At 38.4% G+C, this 17,598-nt stretch overlaps 1 protein-coding gene across 17 annotated transcripts in view; it reads left to right on the plus strand.

Annotated features, from left to right (window-relative positions):
• Nucleotides 1–17,598, plus strand: part of ELAVL2 (ELAV like RNA binding protein 2) — a 160,241-nt gene that overhangs the window by 118,689 nt on the left and 23,954 nt on the right. For all 17 annotated transcript variants that reach the window (XM_055294064.2, XM_055294065.2, XM_055294066.2 and 14 more), the window contains one exon: nucleotides 815–918. In XM_055294064.2, the coding sequence (XP_055150039.1) occupies nucleotides 815–918 (104 nt within the window). The remainder of the gene's footprint in view (nucleotides 1–814; nucleotides 919–17,598) is intronic.

The raw sequence follows: 17,598 nt of genomic DNA on the forward strand, positions 1-17,598 counted from the left end.
TTCAACTGCTTTTGATAGCTCCCATTTTCTGAGATCTAGGGCATCAGTGAACCAGGAGTGAGAGGGCTCAGATGATGGGCGGAGGGTGGCAACAACAACAAACGCTTTGAAGCAACTTTTACTCTAGACTTTTTTTCTCCTGTTATTTTTGTATATGTTCTATTTCTTCTTTTCCTATATGTTCTCTTTGTCTTCGATGTCATCACTGTAAGTCTTTGTGTTCGTATTTCTCTACTCTTATCTAGATCATAAAACCCTCTTTGGAGAAATTTGATTGAGTGTGTTTGAAGATAAGCCCTCCTCTAAAATAAACGTACATGTATACACGCCCACACATGGTTCTTCACCATTTTAGACTCCGACATAATTGTACTTGGTAAAGGCTGTAAATATGTCAGGGTACAATTTACAGAACACTGACAGATTCTTGGTTGATGTTTTCTGTCTTCCCATTTTTATGGCTAAGGAAACTGAAGCTGAAAAGGTATTGCCTGTTAAGCCCTCTCCATAGCACAGAGATTTATCCCCACAGTTTGTGAAGCTGAGCTTTGTCTTGCTGCTAGTATACGCTGGCTCAGGCAGGGCATGTATGATGGAATCCTTTGGGGATGTGTGGTTTTTTTCCTAAACAGCACTGCTTGCTGAGTTCTAAAACTTGCAAATGTAGTAGACAGGAGACATAAAGACTTCATGTATATTTTACTGTTGAGGAAATATGCTGGTGTTAATGACAAGACCATATGCCAAAATGAAAGTCGATCTCTGTCAGCAGTATAGAACTAATATATGCCTTTTTCCCCTTCCCTTTCATTAGGGCAGAGCTTGGGATATGGCTTTGTGAACTACATTGACCCCAAGGATGCAGAGAAAGCTATCAACACCCTGAATGGATTGAGACTTCAAACCAAAACAATAAAAGTATGTTTAAAAATTTTTCATATCTACTTGTAGAACAGAAGTTTAAAAAAAATAAGATTTATTTGTAGTTCTTTCCTTTCTTCCTTTTGGGCCCATATAAACAGTTACCTGGGAGACATAGTGGAATTTTGGTGTTTGTTGCATAATGGGAGAAACTGTTTGTTCAAGAGTGCTATATATAATCATTCATGTATTCGCAAAGGGACAGAGCAACAACTCTCTTAGATAAATGTTTTAGGAAGCCTACGGAATCAAGTCTCCTTCCCTTATAGAGAATTACTTGCCCTGTAACTTGAGGAAACCTTAGACTTGTTCTTCTATAAAGGTCTGGGTAGTAAATACGCAAGGTTTTGCGAGCCATGCAGTCTGTCACAACTTCTCAACTCTGCCTTTATAGTCTGAAAGCAGTAATAGCCACTACATAAACAAATGGATGCAGCCGTGATCCAATAAAACTTTATTTATGGGCAATGAAACTTGAGATTGATAAGATGTTTATGTATTACAAATATTCTTTTTATTTTTTCCAAATTAAAAAAATGTAAAAACCATTCTTAGCTCATGGGTTATACAAAAAGGTGGCAGACTAGATTTGACGCTTGAATTGTAGTTCTAGCAAATTCAGCTTGCTTTGAGGAGACTGACTGGAGGAACTTACATGACACAGGTTATTTTTTCTGTTGTTTTTCTTTTTAAGACATACAGTAAATAATTTTGTAGATACTTTGCTGCTTTTGTGAATCTTTGAAATTCTTACATAGATTCTCTCTTGAGAGGGAGCTAATCCAATTCACAGCATAGATTTCTTTTCCTTTAGAAAATAAGAGGAATGTCGCCTCTAGCAAATTCTTAGTACCTATACCATCAGTTTGCTTTCTCCTGCCCAGTGCAGACATTGCCAATCAGTCATGGAACTCTTTCTCACAGAGTCTAGATGTGGCTCCCAAATATTTTTCAAAATAGTGTTCCAGACAACTTCTATCAATTGACTCAAGTTTGAACCTATTTTCCACCCTTGATTTAAGAAACCAGCTCAGACTATAGCCTGAAGTGGTGAGGGGACGTTATTCAAGGCTGACTGTAGTATCCATCTTGCTTAGAGACTTGTCTAAAAGATTTTTGCCCATTTTTTTTCAGGTATCTGGAAATGCAATGTCATTCTTGTGCTTTAAAGTTGCTTTTCTTAGAATTACCAGTTAAGGTAATTTATTAGCCCTGAGTGGTTTTGACACATCATTCCTTATATTTATTGGCCCCTAAGAAAAATGCCTACCAGCCCTGTCTTATCTAAATGAAAGTATATAGTGGTTCCCAAATATACTAGGGTATGAGAGGTCCCAGAATTCTAGATACTTCTTGAGCAAGAAGATGTCCTATGAAAAGATTCACCAATCAGAAAATGAACTGGTGACTGTATATTATCAAAATGTGAAGGGAAAAATGAGATTTCCAATAAAGTCTAAGACAAGTTTGTTTTGAAGTTTTTTTCAGTCTGAACTGCTTTTTCTAATTATCTATATTTCTCTGCATATTTTTTGTGTCAGTGATCTTTTACTAGTACTATTAAGTAACAATAAGTGTTCTTTAAAAAGACATCCAGTATTCAGTTACCTTCAGATCGTGTGCTGTCTATCCTACAGCAGATTTTTGCAGGTTTCTCTTCCTCAATTTATATTGATTTCCAAGGTTGCTGCTAATTTGTCCTAGTTCTGAGGTCCTGAGTTGTGGTTGGGAAGAAAATGGAATAGATGGTCAAGATGGCTCATCCCAGGAACTGTCCTTTTCTCCATTCTAGAAATAATTACCCTTATTTCATTCTAGTGTGTCAGTTCTTTTACTAAATATCCTCCTGCACTAAGATCCAGAAGAAGGTAGAAATGCAGGGGCAATAGGTCTCCACAGGAGAAATGCCCATGGCCTTCAAGGAGACAGTTGATGACAGCTGTATCCTTACTGTTCATCATTCAGCCTTTTCTCTTTAGGGCCCAGCTGCTTGGGCTGAATATGTGGAAGAAAGGACAGTAAAGCCTTGTGGCTTTTATAGTGACATCAATTTCTGGTTTTCTGAGATGTGGGTCAGGGTAATGGGTAAACAGCAGGCTACTTATTTCTCTCTCCCTATTTGGTTCCTGTAAAAATATCAGATAACAGCTGGTATCCTCAATTTGGCCCAGATTTGTCTATGAGGCAAAGCAGACCATTTCCTACAAGTATATAGCACCGCCTTTGCCTGTTTGTTCTTTCTATGTTTACTTATTTCCATTAGACAGATTTTGTGCTCTTGTACAATGTCTTGAGCCAAGTTTTTCTAGTATTCACAGCTTTAAGAATGTTTTGGAAGTTGAGTTAAGCCTTTTCATTTCCTGGGATACTATTCCATAAATAAGTCTTTTTCCCTCCTCTAATCTATACTGGTGATGGCTGTCAGCACCACTTTCTTACACAGCACCACTTTACTCATGTTACTGCTCACTCAGAACTCTATGGTGTTTCTCTACTGTTTTACCCTATCATCTGGCTGAGTTTTGTAGGAGTGACGCCAGTGCTATTGCTGTTCTCCACTGTAGTCAGACTGGCTCTTTACTTGTAAGCTGATCTTACTCCCAGCGTCTGTGCATATGCATTTGCAGCTCCTACTTCCTGGTATACCCTTTCACACTCATTTTTAGTTTAACTGTGGTCATCTCATCTTTTGGAGCCCATCTAAAGGAATTCTGTCCTTCAGCTTCTGTCTTGCCAGGTTGTTCCAGCTCCTGCTGAATTCCCCCTTCTTTGAAGTCTATATTCTTTACCCTTGAGGAACCACAGAAGTTTTGGAGTTACAGGGGGACCCATATGTAATTTAGGCTTAAGCACTGCTCTCTGTCCACAGTCAGAGTGGAGATCTTGGTGGTCATACAATTTAGCCAAGACCAGGCAGTTGAAGAAAGAGCTGTGACTCAAACAAATCCTTGTCTTCTGATCGTTATATCAGAACTCTTGCCAGGACACTGTGCTTTACTTGAGAAAGGTACAGAAGATTGGTTAGTATATTCAAGTGTTTGTATACTCCAAGCCACTTAGAATTTAGTATGCGTTTGGTAAAATTCCTGGTTATTAGGATATTGAAACAGTGAATCAAGTGCTGTGAAAGGTGGTTTATTTAGCAGTTTCTCCTGGGGCTCCCTAATAGCATTGGCTCAGTAGGGTTTTGTGCAGTAGTTAGTGTGTTGAATAAATGACAAATGTTCAGTATTTCCATGGTGAGTGAAGTGAAGTCCCTCAGGCTCTGTGAGGACCTAAAGCAGTTGTTCCCAAACTTTGGTTGCATCTTAATCCCAAGGGAAGTGAGTTAGAAATACAGTTTCTGGGATCCACTTTAGATCTGCTAGATCACTGTCCACAGGTGAGATTCAAGGTTCTGTTTTTTATTATGCTTCCCAGGTAATTTATGACAGCAAGTCTAAGGCCTAGCACTTAGGAATCAGCAAAAATGTTTGGCGGTTCTCTATACATTTGGTATTTGTGTGTGCAAAGTTCAGTTTGTCTTCTAGCATTTTACCTTAATAATCCTCCTGTGGTTCATTCTGTTAACCAAAATATTAATGTTTTTTTCTTGAGCATGCTGGGCGATCGTTTAGCATCCAGAGTTCAATGTGGTTCACCAGCCTTTGCTTTTAAAAGACATGGCATAGAAATTGAAAACAACGTATCCATCTCATAGTAGGATGCTGTTTGTTTAAGCAGTAGCAGATACAGGTTAAAGTCTCAAGATACTTGTTCTCTTGTCCTAAGGGTCACTTTTTTTCCTGGTTAAGGTGATGTCCCAGCGGCATACCTTGCTGGTGAAATGACATCATCCCTGTACTGCATGGGAGGCAGCTATTTTGGATTAAGCCTGCCCACATTGTCCCCAGTGTTGACATGGTAAATAAAGTGTGAATATTACAAAAATGTTTTAAGATTCTCATTAGGGAAGGTAGTGAAAAGGTAATATGTGTGCAGTTCAGGCATGGGGGTAGGGTAGTAATCGCATGGAGTGTCAAATTGTATGCTGGTGAGAAAAGGAGAGGTTTTTCACCAAGATCCTTCAGGTCCCTATAGGAATCCTTCCTTTGGTGAATTATTCATGAGGTGAGTGGTTGTACCTACTGTGTTCAGTCTTCATGCTCTTTCTCTACTCATTTTATTTTTAGGGGTCTTAAGTATTGAAAAAATCTAAATAGTATGTGGAATTTTTATGGCTTAAAGCCAATAATTTTGACTTGTTAGTTTAATGGTGTCAGACTTAAATTCATGATTAGCAAACTAAAATCATTGACAAGAATATGTGTAGACTTCCTCCCTCCTCTGCATGAAGAACTCTGGATAGGTGACTATCACATAACACAGTGAAATGGATACGTGGCTCCCAGCATCTCTCTCAGCTTTTCCCTCTTCTACAATGGGCCTAGGATGCTTTATTTTTCCTGAAACTGGTTGATTTATCTGGAAAGAAGGAGCTGTTATCTCAGGGAATAGAATGTTTTATTGTTATTGGTAAGTTCTAACCCCTCAAAAGAAAAAAAAAAATTCTGTCTAGAATTACTACTACCATAGAAAAACTGCCCGATTTTGGTCTTGATTAAATAAATATTTTCCTTAATCATTCAGCTATAGACCAGGCTAAAATTTACCTTTGCTTAAAAGTTATTAATTGGTATACAATCATATGAAATTTCTTATACTGAAATAATTAAACCACAATTAACCACATTTGGAAAATTCTATTATAAAAATGAGAATATTATAAATAGTGTTATCTATTTTTTGTGTTCAGTTTGAGAATGATTAAGCAAAGCTAAGAAACCTGTATTCTAAGCTACTGTATTGCCATTAACTTTCTGTTAAATTTATACATTTTTCTAACTAGCTTATCCTTTTCTCATTAGTAAAGGTCATATTTATACTTTTTTTTTCTGTTTAGCATGAACTTGACCCTTAACATAGGAGGAATGTAGAACTACATTTCTGAAATCTTACTCTGTCTAAATTACCTTACTAAAATGATTTAACTGGCTGCTTCATCTTGGACAGAGCTTTTAACCATTTAAGTTTCCATTTATGTCATTAAAATAATTTGTTCATCACTGAGAATGTTCATTACCTGCCTTTTAGGAGAGGAAAAAAAGCTTTTCGTGGTCTGCTAAGTTGCATATTAAGAAAAAACGTTAACTTTTTAAATGAATTCATGTTTATTGCGTAGAATGATTTGATGAAAAGCAGCACCCTCTCCTGAAGAGAGAATAATTTTAACTGCCTTCCTCTTTCACTCTTGAAAGTTTAATAGCCACTGTAAACTTTATATTGGGATTTGAGTTTCTAGTTCAAACTCCTTTTGCGGCAGGATTATTGGGATTGGGTTGGTTTTTCTTTATCATTATAATTTCTTCTTTTATAAAAGTTAATACTGATCAGGAGGAAGTATTGTTAGATGCTGTGTGTAAACCAGCCCCCACTGTAAAGAAGGAGAGGGTATGCAGGCGGGAATGTAAGTAAAGCTACGCTAAGGGCTTGCCACCCAGTAGGTCCTCTGTTAAAATACCTGCAGCACAATTCTGTGTGTGAGACGAGTGGCTCTAATAGCCATAATGCTGAGAGTTCATGACTTCAGTAGGGCGTGGAAGTTTTAAAGCAGTTGATAGGGGAACCATATAGAATTTGCCCAAAAAGAAAGCAGGATGGGAGGCTAATGTGGGAAATGAGCCTGAGTTATGCGTTACAGGAGTATGTTCTGGGTGCGCATGTACGTGAAGGCGCTGATGTTTTGTTCTGTAGGTGAGGGAGGGACACCAGAGGGTTTTGAGCAGAGCAGTGTTGGGATTGACCTTGAGTATTTGTCAGGAGAGGAAGGTTTGTTTTGTATTTAAACGCCACATCTTTCTGAGCATTTCAGCCCACCCTAGTGTTTTTCTGGCTTGTGTAGTTTGTTATTTCCTGTGATGGTACAAAGGGTAGAAATTTATAAATCATCTTCTACAAAGTACCCCTCATTTAAAAACTTTTACCTCGAGCAGATTTGGAAAATTTACAAGTAATAGTTTGAAGAACAGGCCACGAATTAACTGACCTACTTATGAGATGTTAGCCTAATAACTGTTACTTATCTGGACAAAAAAAAAATTGAAAAAGTATATACCAGGAGTGGGGTAAAAATGGAAACATTGAGTAAATTGTTCCTTTGCCTTTTAAAAAATACAGACTGACCGAGTACATGTTTTCCTAACTTCATTGTTAACTTGTGTTCTGGAAATTTCCACAGCCACATGTCAAGTTTTAACAGTATATTACATCTGATTATCAGCACCTCTTCAATACATTTAAATAAAATTCTTCTATCTATATTGAGTCCCATTTACATAGTCCTTATTTGAAGTAAGAAATGACAGATGACTTTTTTACTGTTATTTGTATAATGCCCTTCATGTGTTTTGTAGAATGCTCTCTTGTCAGCTTTAATTTTTTTCATACAAAAAGCCCAGAAATGTCTTACTCACCTAGTGTGGTCTAGGGAATGTGGGTAGGTAGCCCAAGTAAGGTCCAGAGCTTGAATGTCCTGTCCTCAAGCCGCTTGCGTTACTTCTGTTCCTTCTAGCCACCTCCAAAGTGAGAGTTAATTGGAATTCCCAAAGGGCAATAAATAGGCATTCTTCCAATGGATTTCCTTTGGATTTTCCCACAGTTGTTGGAGCAGAGGCAGAGCCTACAAAGAAGGAAGGATGAGGAACAGGGTTGTTGGTGGCAGTGTCCCCTGCTTACTTCCTGCCTGTCAGCCACACAGTGGGTAGTGATGGTGGAAGAGTCTCAACAGTTGACTTGAACCCATCTTTATTGGAATTGATGGATCATTTTGTTACCTAAGCATGCTGCACAGGGATATCATAGCCCCTCATGGCAGATGCTTAAACTTACCCAAGGTGAGGTCTATACCAGAAAAGCCTGACTATTTCATTTCTGTAACCAGCATGGAGAATGTCAGGTTTTATGAAGACCTCCATTGGAATTAAAAGAGTAACTGCCTCCTTGTGAGTATTGCTTCTGTGTAAGGCAGGGGGAAAGCCACAGAAGTAATAACTTGTATAAGTTTAGGAAATTGTTGCTGTCTGTGTGTGCACGTATGGAATTGAAAGGGGCATGCGGTGGGGATGTCATTGAAACTTACTGTTTATCAGAAATTTGAGTCATTGAGGCAGAACCCTTATAACAGCTCACAGGTCTAGAATGTTAAGTGCAAAATTGGTTTCCTAATAATAATGGGCTGAGGAAGAGATTCAAGCCAACCGTGTGCATCATGATAGAAGACACTGAAAATAGTTGAACCACATGTTCAAATGTGTTTGAGTTCGAGTTCTGAGATAACAGAGAGATAAGATAAATTGAAACTGATCTGGATGGCCAAAAATCTTTTCTACCTGAACATCACACTGCTAGCCCTTGTTGCTTTACTTTCCCAGTGCTTTTTAAGGGGAATGTGGGGTAGGGCTTTTCTTTCATTTATCACCTGGGAAAAGTGGTGCTAGGTCAGTTTGGCTTCTGTCTGTTCTACCACATACCTGGCTTGCAAAGTTAAGATGATTGTGTTAACTTCCCAAGAAGGAGCCCTTAATTCCTTGCTGTATCTACTTTTCAAAGAAATTTCATAGGACTGTTATCTTTTTACTGTTTTGAATTCATGCAGAAACAGCAGTAGTCCCTGATAGGCAAATACTTAATCCCTTTGATGAAATAAAGCTCAGGTTAAAAGGGATTTGTTCAAAATGAAATAGCTAGTAAGCACTACTGGCATCAGAAATGTAGTATCGTGTTGGCTGATGTCGTAGCTTTTGTTGTTTTCTTTCCATTTCACATTATTGATGTTAAACTGTTTTGCTCAGATACCACTCTAAATAAACCAATTAATAGAGGCCTTAATTTGGGCCTTTGAGTGTCTTTGTCTTGAGACTTTCTGGACCAGATCTCTTAGGTGCCAGAGAGTGAAGCTGTCTTTGCCTAGGAGTGAAGAACTCTGCCCTCTTTCAGGGTGAGCACTTGAGACAGCCAGACGTACAGTTTGAGAAGAAAACTGGATCTGGAGGTCATACTTAGCAGATAAGTGAGTTAACATTGATTCAGTTATTTCAGTTGTAATGAACAGTAAAATTATTATTATAGTAGTAACTTCCTGAAATTATTTTTTAGGCAGCTACCCATTCTTCAACAATGTTTTTCTGGTAGGTTCATGTAAGTCATAGATGCTAGTTTAAAAGTTACAGAAATGTGCATTAACATTGGTCTCTCTTTAAATTTGTGTAGACTCTTTAAAAAAGCATGGATGGTACATTTTATTTTACTTTCACTTCTGCCAGCCATTCCTATCGTTACTTTTAGTGTGCGTTCTCAGCCGTATGTACTACATTAGAATTACTTGTGGATGTTTTATTTCCAGAAGTGTCTTGACATGCTGCTTTTGGGCAATGAGACAGGGCTGTACAGTTGACACTTGAACAATTCGGAAGCTACGGGTACCAGCCCCCATATAGCAAAAAGTCTAACTTTTGACTCCTCAAAAACCTAACAGTGGTAGCCCACTGTTGACTAGAAGCCTTACTGATAACATAAACAATTACCACATATTTTGTATGTTTCATGTATTACATATTGTGTTCTTACAATATAAAGTAAGCTAGAGAAAAGAAAATGTTATTAAGAGAATCATAAGGCAGACAAAATATATTTACTCTTCATTAAGTGGAAGTGGATCATCATAAGGATCTTCACCCTTGTCATCTTTGTGTTGAGTAGGCAGAGGAAGAGGAGGGGTTGGTCTAAAAATCCCGTATTAAGTGCACCCACACAGTTCAAACCCATATTGTTCCAGGGTCATCTGTATTTTGAAAACAGTACAGGAAATCTGATACTTGTCTGCCTCCTCTCCCTTCCTTCCATGAAGAACTCTTTTGAATGCTGCAATAGGACTTGGAGGTGTAAGTCTTGGATTTGTGTTCTGTTTTTGATTTCTTGATGAGGTGAGCTGCAGGAAGGGCAAGGAAAAATAGAACAAGCATGTAGTCCTGGAAACTGATAATTCAGAAAAAGTTTCAGTTTCCAGTTTTGTTAAATGTCTATCTAGAAATTTGTGCCTGCCTTAACCAAATAACCATATTCATATTCCTAGAAAGAGTCACTGAGAGAAGGTCCTAACTTCATTGAATCAAGCACAGTGGCCTTTTTGAAGAGACTGACCCAGTTGAGCCACATCCAGCCAGTCTGGGTTCTTGGAAATATCTTTGGATGAGTTTCATGGGCTTTATTTTACATCTGCATTTTTGCATTTGCAGGTGATTTATATTCCTAAATGCTTTGCTTTCAAGCTACCTGGCATTTGTCTTACTTAGAAACTAACAATCAGTGGATGGCAAGGAAAAGGGCTTGGCATCCGTGATTGTTATGAGCGATCTAGGAAACCCTAATATGCCCAGAGTTTTGAGGATTATTTCAAATGCCTTTACACAAGAGACTGCCAATACTTTAATGTTCATCGGGATCAGTGGGGTGGGGTGGTTGATTAAAAATGCAGATTTCTACACCCCAACCAAGACTTACTGAATCTGATTATCTGCAGAGAGAGACTGAGGAAATTGTAGTTCAACAGCCACCACAGGTGATTCTTAAGCAGATGGTGGCCTGACCTGAGGAACATTGTTTAGTGGACCTTAATGATTTGCACTTGGGTAGGTCTGTGGTGCTTATTTTAAAACAAGTCTACTTGTAAATAATAGGATTTTCATTTGTAGATTACATCAAGATATGTTGAATGGCTGGGATTCACTAATGTGTTTTTAATGAATATAGTGCTGGATTTACCTAAGAAATAATACACATTCTCACAATTTGCTCATTTTCAAAGCATTTGTGTGTCATTAAATACTTCAACATTACAATTATGTTAGCATAATTTATTTGCTTCTGAGAGTATTTGGAGAATTTTCAGTATGGTTCTTTAGGACCTATCCATTTAAAATGGGTGTCTTGGCCGGGCACAGTGGTTCATACCTGTGATCCCAGCACTTTGGGAGGCTGAGGTGGGCAGACCACCTGAGGTCAGAAGTTCAGGATCAGCTTGGCCGCCAACATGACGAAACCCCATCTCTACTAAAAAGTACAAAAATTAGCCGAACATGGTGGCGGGTGCCTGTGATCCCAACTACTCCGGAGGGTGAGGCAGGGAGAATTACTTGAACCTGGGAGGTGGAGGTTGCAGTGAGCCGAGATCACACCACTGCACCCTAGCCTGGGTGATAGAGGGAGACTCTGTCTCAAAAAAAAAAAGGTGAAAGGGTGTCTTATAGTATAGAGATTGGGAGTTAAGTTCTGTGATCCAAGATGTTAGATTATGAAAGTGGCTTTTGAGCTGGGCGTGGTGGGTCACGCCTGTAATCCCAGCACTTTGGGAGGCTGAGGCAGGTGGATCACCTGAGGTCCGGAGTTTGAGATCAGCCTGGCCAACGTAGTGAAACCACGTCTCTACTTAAAATACAAAAAATTAGCTGGGCTTGGTGGCAGGTGCCTGTAAACCCAGCTCCTGGGGAGGCTGAGGCAGGAGAATCCCTTGAACCCGGGAGGCGGAGGTTGTAGTAAGCTGAGATCGCACCATTGTACTCCAACCTGAGCAACAAGAGAAAAACTCCCATCTCAAAAAAAAAAAAAAAAAAAAAAGTGGCTTTTAAAATTTAATAAAAATTTGTCTTACTTTTATAGCCTGCCAACCAAACCCCTCTTCCTTCCCTATCCATTGTCTTGATATCTGAGCTTTCTAGCAAGGGCCTCAATAAATGGGAATTTGCTCTATTATAAGAGCTTCCATGCATTTTATGCTGTAATTTTTTGAAGGAAAAAATTTTTTGCTATATGCAAACTTAATTTAGAAACCTTTTGACCTCTAAACCGAATGTTGCCCCAAAGCTATGTGAAAGCAGTGCATACTCTTTCCAAAAGGCTTACAGTGTTTTCCCCCTGCTCAGAGTTGCAAAAATGAATAAGAAACCAAGGATTTTTTTTCATGTTCTTCATTAAGTGATGTCTGGGGGGAATTGTAAAATATGCATTGTCTACAGTATATCCTGGTGCACGAAGTCAAATGAACTGTGAAGGTGAGAGGTAAAAACACCCCTCTCACCTTTGTACTTTGTTCTTTGGAGTATTAAAGAACATTGATCTGCCAAGTGGCAAAGGGGATACTATTTGGTGGTTTAATTACAGCCAGTGAGTGTTATTGATGCTATCAATCAGCAAGACCCAGGGAAAGGGCCTGGTGCCAAATCATTCAGTGTAATTAAATACCTCAGGAAGGGATTCTCAAGGTGCTTCTGCAGATCTGAAGCAGGGGAACACTTTGTCTTAGAACAAAGATAAAGGTGGTTGTTCCCCTCCTCGCTTCCCCTCTTTAAATTTCTGCAGGTGTTGCATAGATGGCAATGATATGGTCTCTTTATTGCGTACAGTGAAGGTGGTCCGTGTTTTCCTTAAAAACTCTTTGTTTTAAAGTCTTCACAACTGTCACACAAAGGGTTTTAGAAATACAGTAATTATTTTTTGTTAAAGCTGTTAGGGGGAATATACAGCTCAGGTGTCTAATAGATACTTGGAGAATGAAGGATTGTCTTTGAATGAGACTATTAGTCTTGCAAATCAGTTCATTTAAAAAAAAAACTTTCCCTGTGGTTATTCTCTAATGTCTAATCTTGTTGTGAGAGAAATATCTTGGTAGACTTAAAGTCATAAAACACTCACTAATGTTCCAGGGGTTATCCCCTTATGTATTGAATAAATTTTTCATAGTTGTATAACTTATGTCAGCTCCACAAAATATGTGTGGGTAAAACTTCCTTTGGCTCTGTGGGGAGGGCTTTTAATAACATTTCTGTTATTCTTTTTCCTTGCTTTCTCCTTTATCATACGTGCCCCACACAAATTTCCATCTCAGCCTGTTAAATGCCATAAGCAATCTGCAGTGTTTGCTGTTACTGCTTTTTAAATTTTTAAAAAACTGGTACAGTTTCTACTGATTGAGGCTTACCAAAGACAGGCTGCCCTTGAAAGAAAGTGAGCTGGCTTCCTAACTTCTTTGTATATGTATACCTGTATACATACATTAGATCCCTGACAATTGGGTCAAATCAGGGCCCAAAACACGAAATCTTGGATAGCGTATGGTTTACTTGTAATGTAGATACAGCTTGCAGATTGTGTTTTAAATTTAAAACAGGTGTTTGAATGGGGATTGTTGAAATAAAACATCCTTTAAGAGGAAGATTATTTGTTAGGAGTTTTTCTCTGGGTGTTTGAGGAATCATATTTTTAAAATACATTAAAGATTTAGTAGAAGTAGTTATTTTATGTTCAAGACTTCCCTCCCCTTAGGGCTTTATTATATTATATGGAACAATAACAAGACTAATAGGCCTGTCTCCAAGTTTGTAGGAAAGGTCAATAGCTTTAAAAGATGTGCATGGTGCTCACCTTGCCCACAAAACAAAGGGCCAGGATGAGCAAATGTAAAAATTTTTGAGAAGTATTTAATTGCAACTTTTTTTTTGTTTTACTGAGACCATGTAATCTTGGCTATACAGTGTTAGACAGGGAGTATCTGTAATTAAATATTGTATAAACATTTTGAGTGCTTAGTGTGGGCTAGTTAGCGTTGCTAAATGTTGGAACAGCATTAAAATAAGACAAGAGGTAGCCTTGTCCTTGATCTCATTGTGTAGTAGGGGAGACAGCACTTAGTTTATGTGACCATTATTTGGATATATGATGAGTGAATGCAGAATACAATGAAAATGGATATGCCACTTGCTGTCTAGAGGCCTCTGCGATGATTTCAGAGGTGATGGTGTTTTACAAGCTAGGTTTTATTGGGCAGAAAAAGAAGAAATGTATTACACATAAGGGAATATCTCATCCAAAAGCACAGATGCCTTCATGTGATATGTATCTTTTAGGAGAAGCTTACATCTGAACACCATAAAGTATACTTATTCTATCAAGTAATAACCTTCTACAAAAATGATTGGCAGGAAAATTTGATTAAATCTAGCCCTGTACTTCACATTTATCCCCCTTTAGTGAAGACCTAATTTATAAGAGAAACAATAGGAAGGAATTTTGGGTAGATCAAGTAATTTGCTCATAGAAACATATTTGCCTTGTTCTGCAAAGATCCTTGGAGACCTATGGGACTCATTTTTTACAAATAGTATCAAGATGAAGTTTCTCTAAGCAGTATTTAGTGTACACACAGAGGAAAGGATCATGATATTTTCATTACTGTATGAAGTAGGTCAAAGAAGACTTGGGTTTCTGAACATTGTTGCAAAGCAGTTTTTCTTCTAGTTACAGTACAAAGGGAAACTTAACTGTAGATGGCATTTACATTTAACTTTACTACCACACTGATTTTGACTGTTCTCCTCACCTGCGTTGTGATGGGAAACTGTCTCTATATTCTCCTTCCATACATTTCTGTCTGATAATACTTACCAACATTTAGATCGTCATTCCTCTGCTCATGAAAGTTTTGCACTGCCATTCAAGGGCTCTAGACTCTCCCCTCAACTCACTGTTCTAGTGTTGTCAGTGTCCTACAGAAATCTTTATTCTAGCTCAGCTGGGCTCTTCATCACTCAATATGCAAGCCTAATTCTCCATTGCCTTGGATTATTCTCTGCCTACACGGCCTCTAACCCTGTCATTTACCAAGTTTTATTTGGCCATAAAATAATAAAAGTGGATAAAAATTTATTCACTATACATTACCTTTCTCTTCTATTTGGTGGTCTGCCCTCTGAGGGCAACGGGATTTTTGTCTTTGGAGAGCAGCTTACAGAATGTTTTTATTTATAACCTCTGCATGAGGAAGCTTCTGTCTATTGCTTATAAGAGACAGTGAAGACCTGCTCTGTGTGCTCAAAGATGGAAAAACTCACAGTTTAAGTGAAATTAAAAGTTGAAATTCTTGGAGGCTTTTGTTTTGTTTTTTGTTTTAATGCCATTTTTAACTTTGGGTGTGTTTTTCAAAACTTCTTGGTAGGTGTCACTATACATCGAAGATATGGTCAGATGAAAGATACGTAAAGGACTTAACAGCTTTTTTGTTTCATACAAAAACAAAGTTTTTTATATATACATATTTTTTTAATTATATTTTAAGTTCTAGGGTACTTGTGCACAACATGCAGGTTTGTTACATATGTATACATGTGCCACATTGGTGTGCTGCACCCATTAACTCGTCATTTACATTAGGTGTATCTCCTAATGCTATCCCTCTCCCCTCCCCCCACCCCACAACAGTCCCCAGAGTGTGATGTTCCCCTTCCTGTGTCCAAGTGTTTTCATTGTTCACTTCCCACCTATGAGTAAGAATATGCGGTGAAAAACAAAGATTTAAGTAAAGGTATCCCTTTATGTGAGATTTTCTGCATAATGTCCACCTACCCGTCTCTTTTCTTAACCACTTCTCCTTTTCATGTACTTCTCTCTTTGTCAGATCATGGATGAAGAAGTGTATGAAAGTCCTAGGATGTTTAATTCAGCAAAATTGGCTTGATGAGAACCTTTTTTCTTTTTTCCCATTACCAACCGGTACTGGTTGGTTTTTATTCTAAGACACCTGCAGTTTATTTATGCCAGCCAGTGTGTAGTCCTTCTTTAGTTTAACATTCTAACTCAGCATTTTAATCTGTTGACAGTGCCTTAGGCATACTAGATATTCAGATACTACACAAATTATATCTTAAGTACATTTTTGGAGATAAAGTTGCCATGGTTATCTTGATAGTATTGGCATCTGTTGGAGATGTCATTTGGTCAAGTTTCAGAATCTTGAAAGAACCCTTGGCCATTGCTGGAGAATGGGCTTCTAACAATTGGATGAGTATATCTGATTTTCTGTAAGCCAATTTAGCCTGCATTGTTTTCAATGAAGCAGCAAAAGCCAAGTTATTTGGGCAAATGCCACAACTTCTAATCATCTTGCTTGAGAGGTACTTCAGAACAACCTCCTGGCCGGGCGCGGTGGCTCACGCCTGTAATCCCAGCGCTTTGGGAGGCCGAGACGGGCGGATCACGAGGTCAGGAGATCGAGACCATTCTGGCTAATACTGTGAAACCCCGTCTCTATAAAAATGCAAAAAAATTAGCTGGGCGTGGTGGTGGGCACCTGTGTTCCCAGCTACTCGGGAGGCTGAGGCAGGAGAATGGCATGAACCTGGGAGGTGGAGCTTGGAGTGAGCCGAGATCGTGCCACTGCACTCCAGCCTGGGTGACAGAGTGAGACTGCCTCAAAAAGGAAAAACCTCCTGCACAAGGCCATGGAATATATACATTCAACAGGTATTAGAGTCCCTACTTGGTGGGTGGGACTATGTGAGACAGGCTTCATATAAGACTTAGTTTCAACCCTCTAGAAGTATAAAACGTAGTAATATAAAAGCTTTGAATGGTGGTACTATTAACTTGGGAGGAAGCTTTGAGGCAGTCTAGTTCTCTGGCCATATTTAAGAAAGCTCAAAATACTGAGTACTGAGATTTTTCTTTTAGTCTCTCGAATGTATTCATAAGATACTTAAAGTGTCTAAAGTGAAAGTTTTATAGTGGTACTTGATAGTGTAGCCTCTTCAGTATTGTTTTTTAAACTGGGAAATCATATTGAATCACCAGGTGGCCGATTGCATGGTAGCTTGTAACACGTTTCACATGCAGAAACATACACATAACCTTCATCTCAAGATAGAAGTTATTCCATGAAGTTCATTTATATTTCTACTACTGTCTATCCAAAAGAATTTCTCATTTTACATTTTACTGGCCTAGGTTCAACAGATCTCTACAAAAGAGAATTGAGGTAGTGGGAGGTTTAATATGTAACAGCTTGATGGGAGAAATAAAATTTTGGGGCCTTATTGTTGGCCCATTTATAGATGTTGAATGTTTGCTCTCTGTATGTCAGTAAGACAGCTCCTTCCTTATGTTCCCTCCATCCAGGCTGCAGGCTTCCCAGCACACTCATCTGCTGTCACCTTACAAAATATTTGGAATATTCAAGAATTAACTTTAATAATTATCACCATGGATTTGGAAGAAGCCTCATTTATATATGTAGTTTTTGAACTGCTTCTGTGTTAGAGTGCATACATTGTTCTTGTGCCAAGTCTTCTCCTCTGTGTCATCTTTTCTGACCTCAAAGATAATAGTATTCCTTGAGTTTTTGTTCCATAAATTGGGGATGATGATAATACCCAATGCATAAAGTTGTTGGGAGGAGCAATTGAATTAACATATGTTGCATATCCAGAACAGTGTCTGGCACATGGTAAACAATAAGTGTTAGGAGCTATCATTATCTGAATTGTTTCCTATGTTTGTATATAAAATGATGTTATGATTAAAACATTTATGGTTCCCCTGCTCTGTGCTAATAGTTTTATTGTTCCATTTAATACTTGTAAGGTTTCCATGAGGTAAGTACTGTGATTAACGTCAAATTACAAATAAAGAGATAGAAGACCTAAGGAAATGATTAACTGGTAAGTAACAGAGCCAAGACCTGGACCTAGCTCTGTGTGACTCCATACAATATGTTTTTACTCCTTAACATTGGAGGGTTGTGGTCCAAACATTCCA

The sequence above is a fragment of the Symphalangus syndactylus genome, chromosome 9 (genome assembly GCF_028878055.3).
Source record: "Symphalangus syndactylus isolate Jambi chromosome 9, NHGRI_mSymSyn1-v2.1_pri, whole genome shotgun sequence".
NCBI classification, from domain to species: Eukaryota; Metazoa; Chordata; class Mammalia; order Primates; family Hylobatidae; genus Symphalangus; species Symphalangus syndactylus.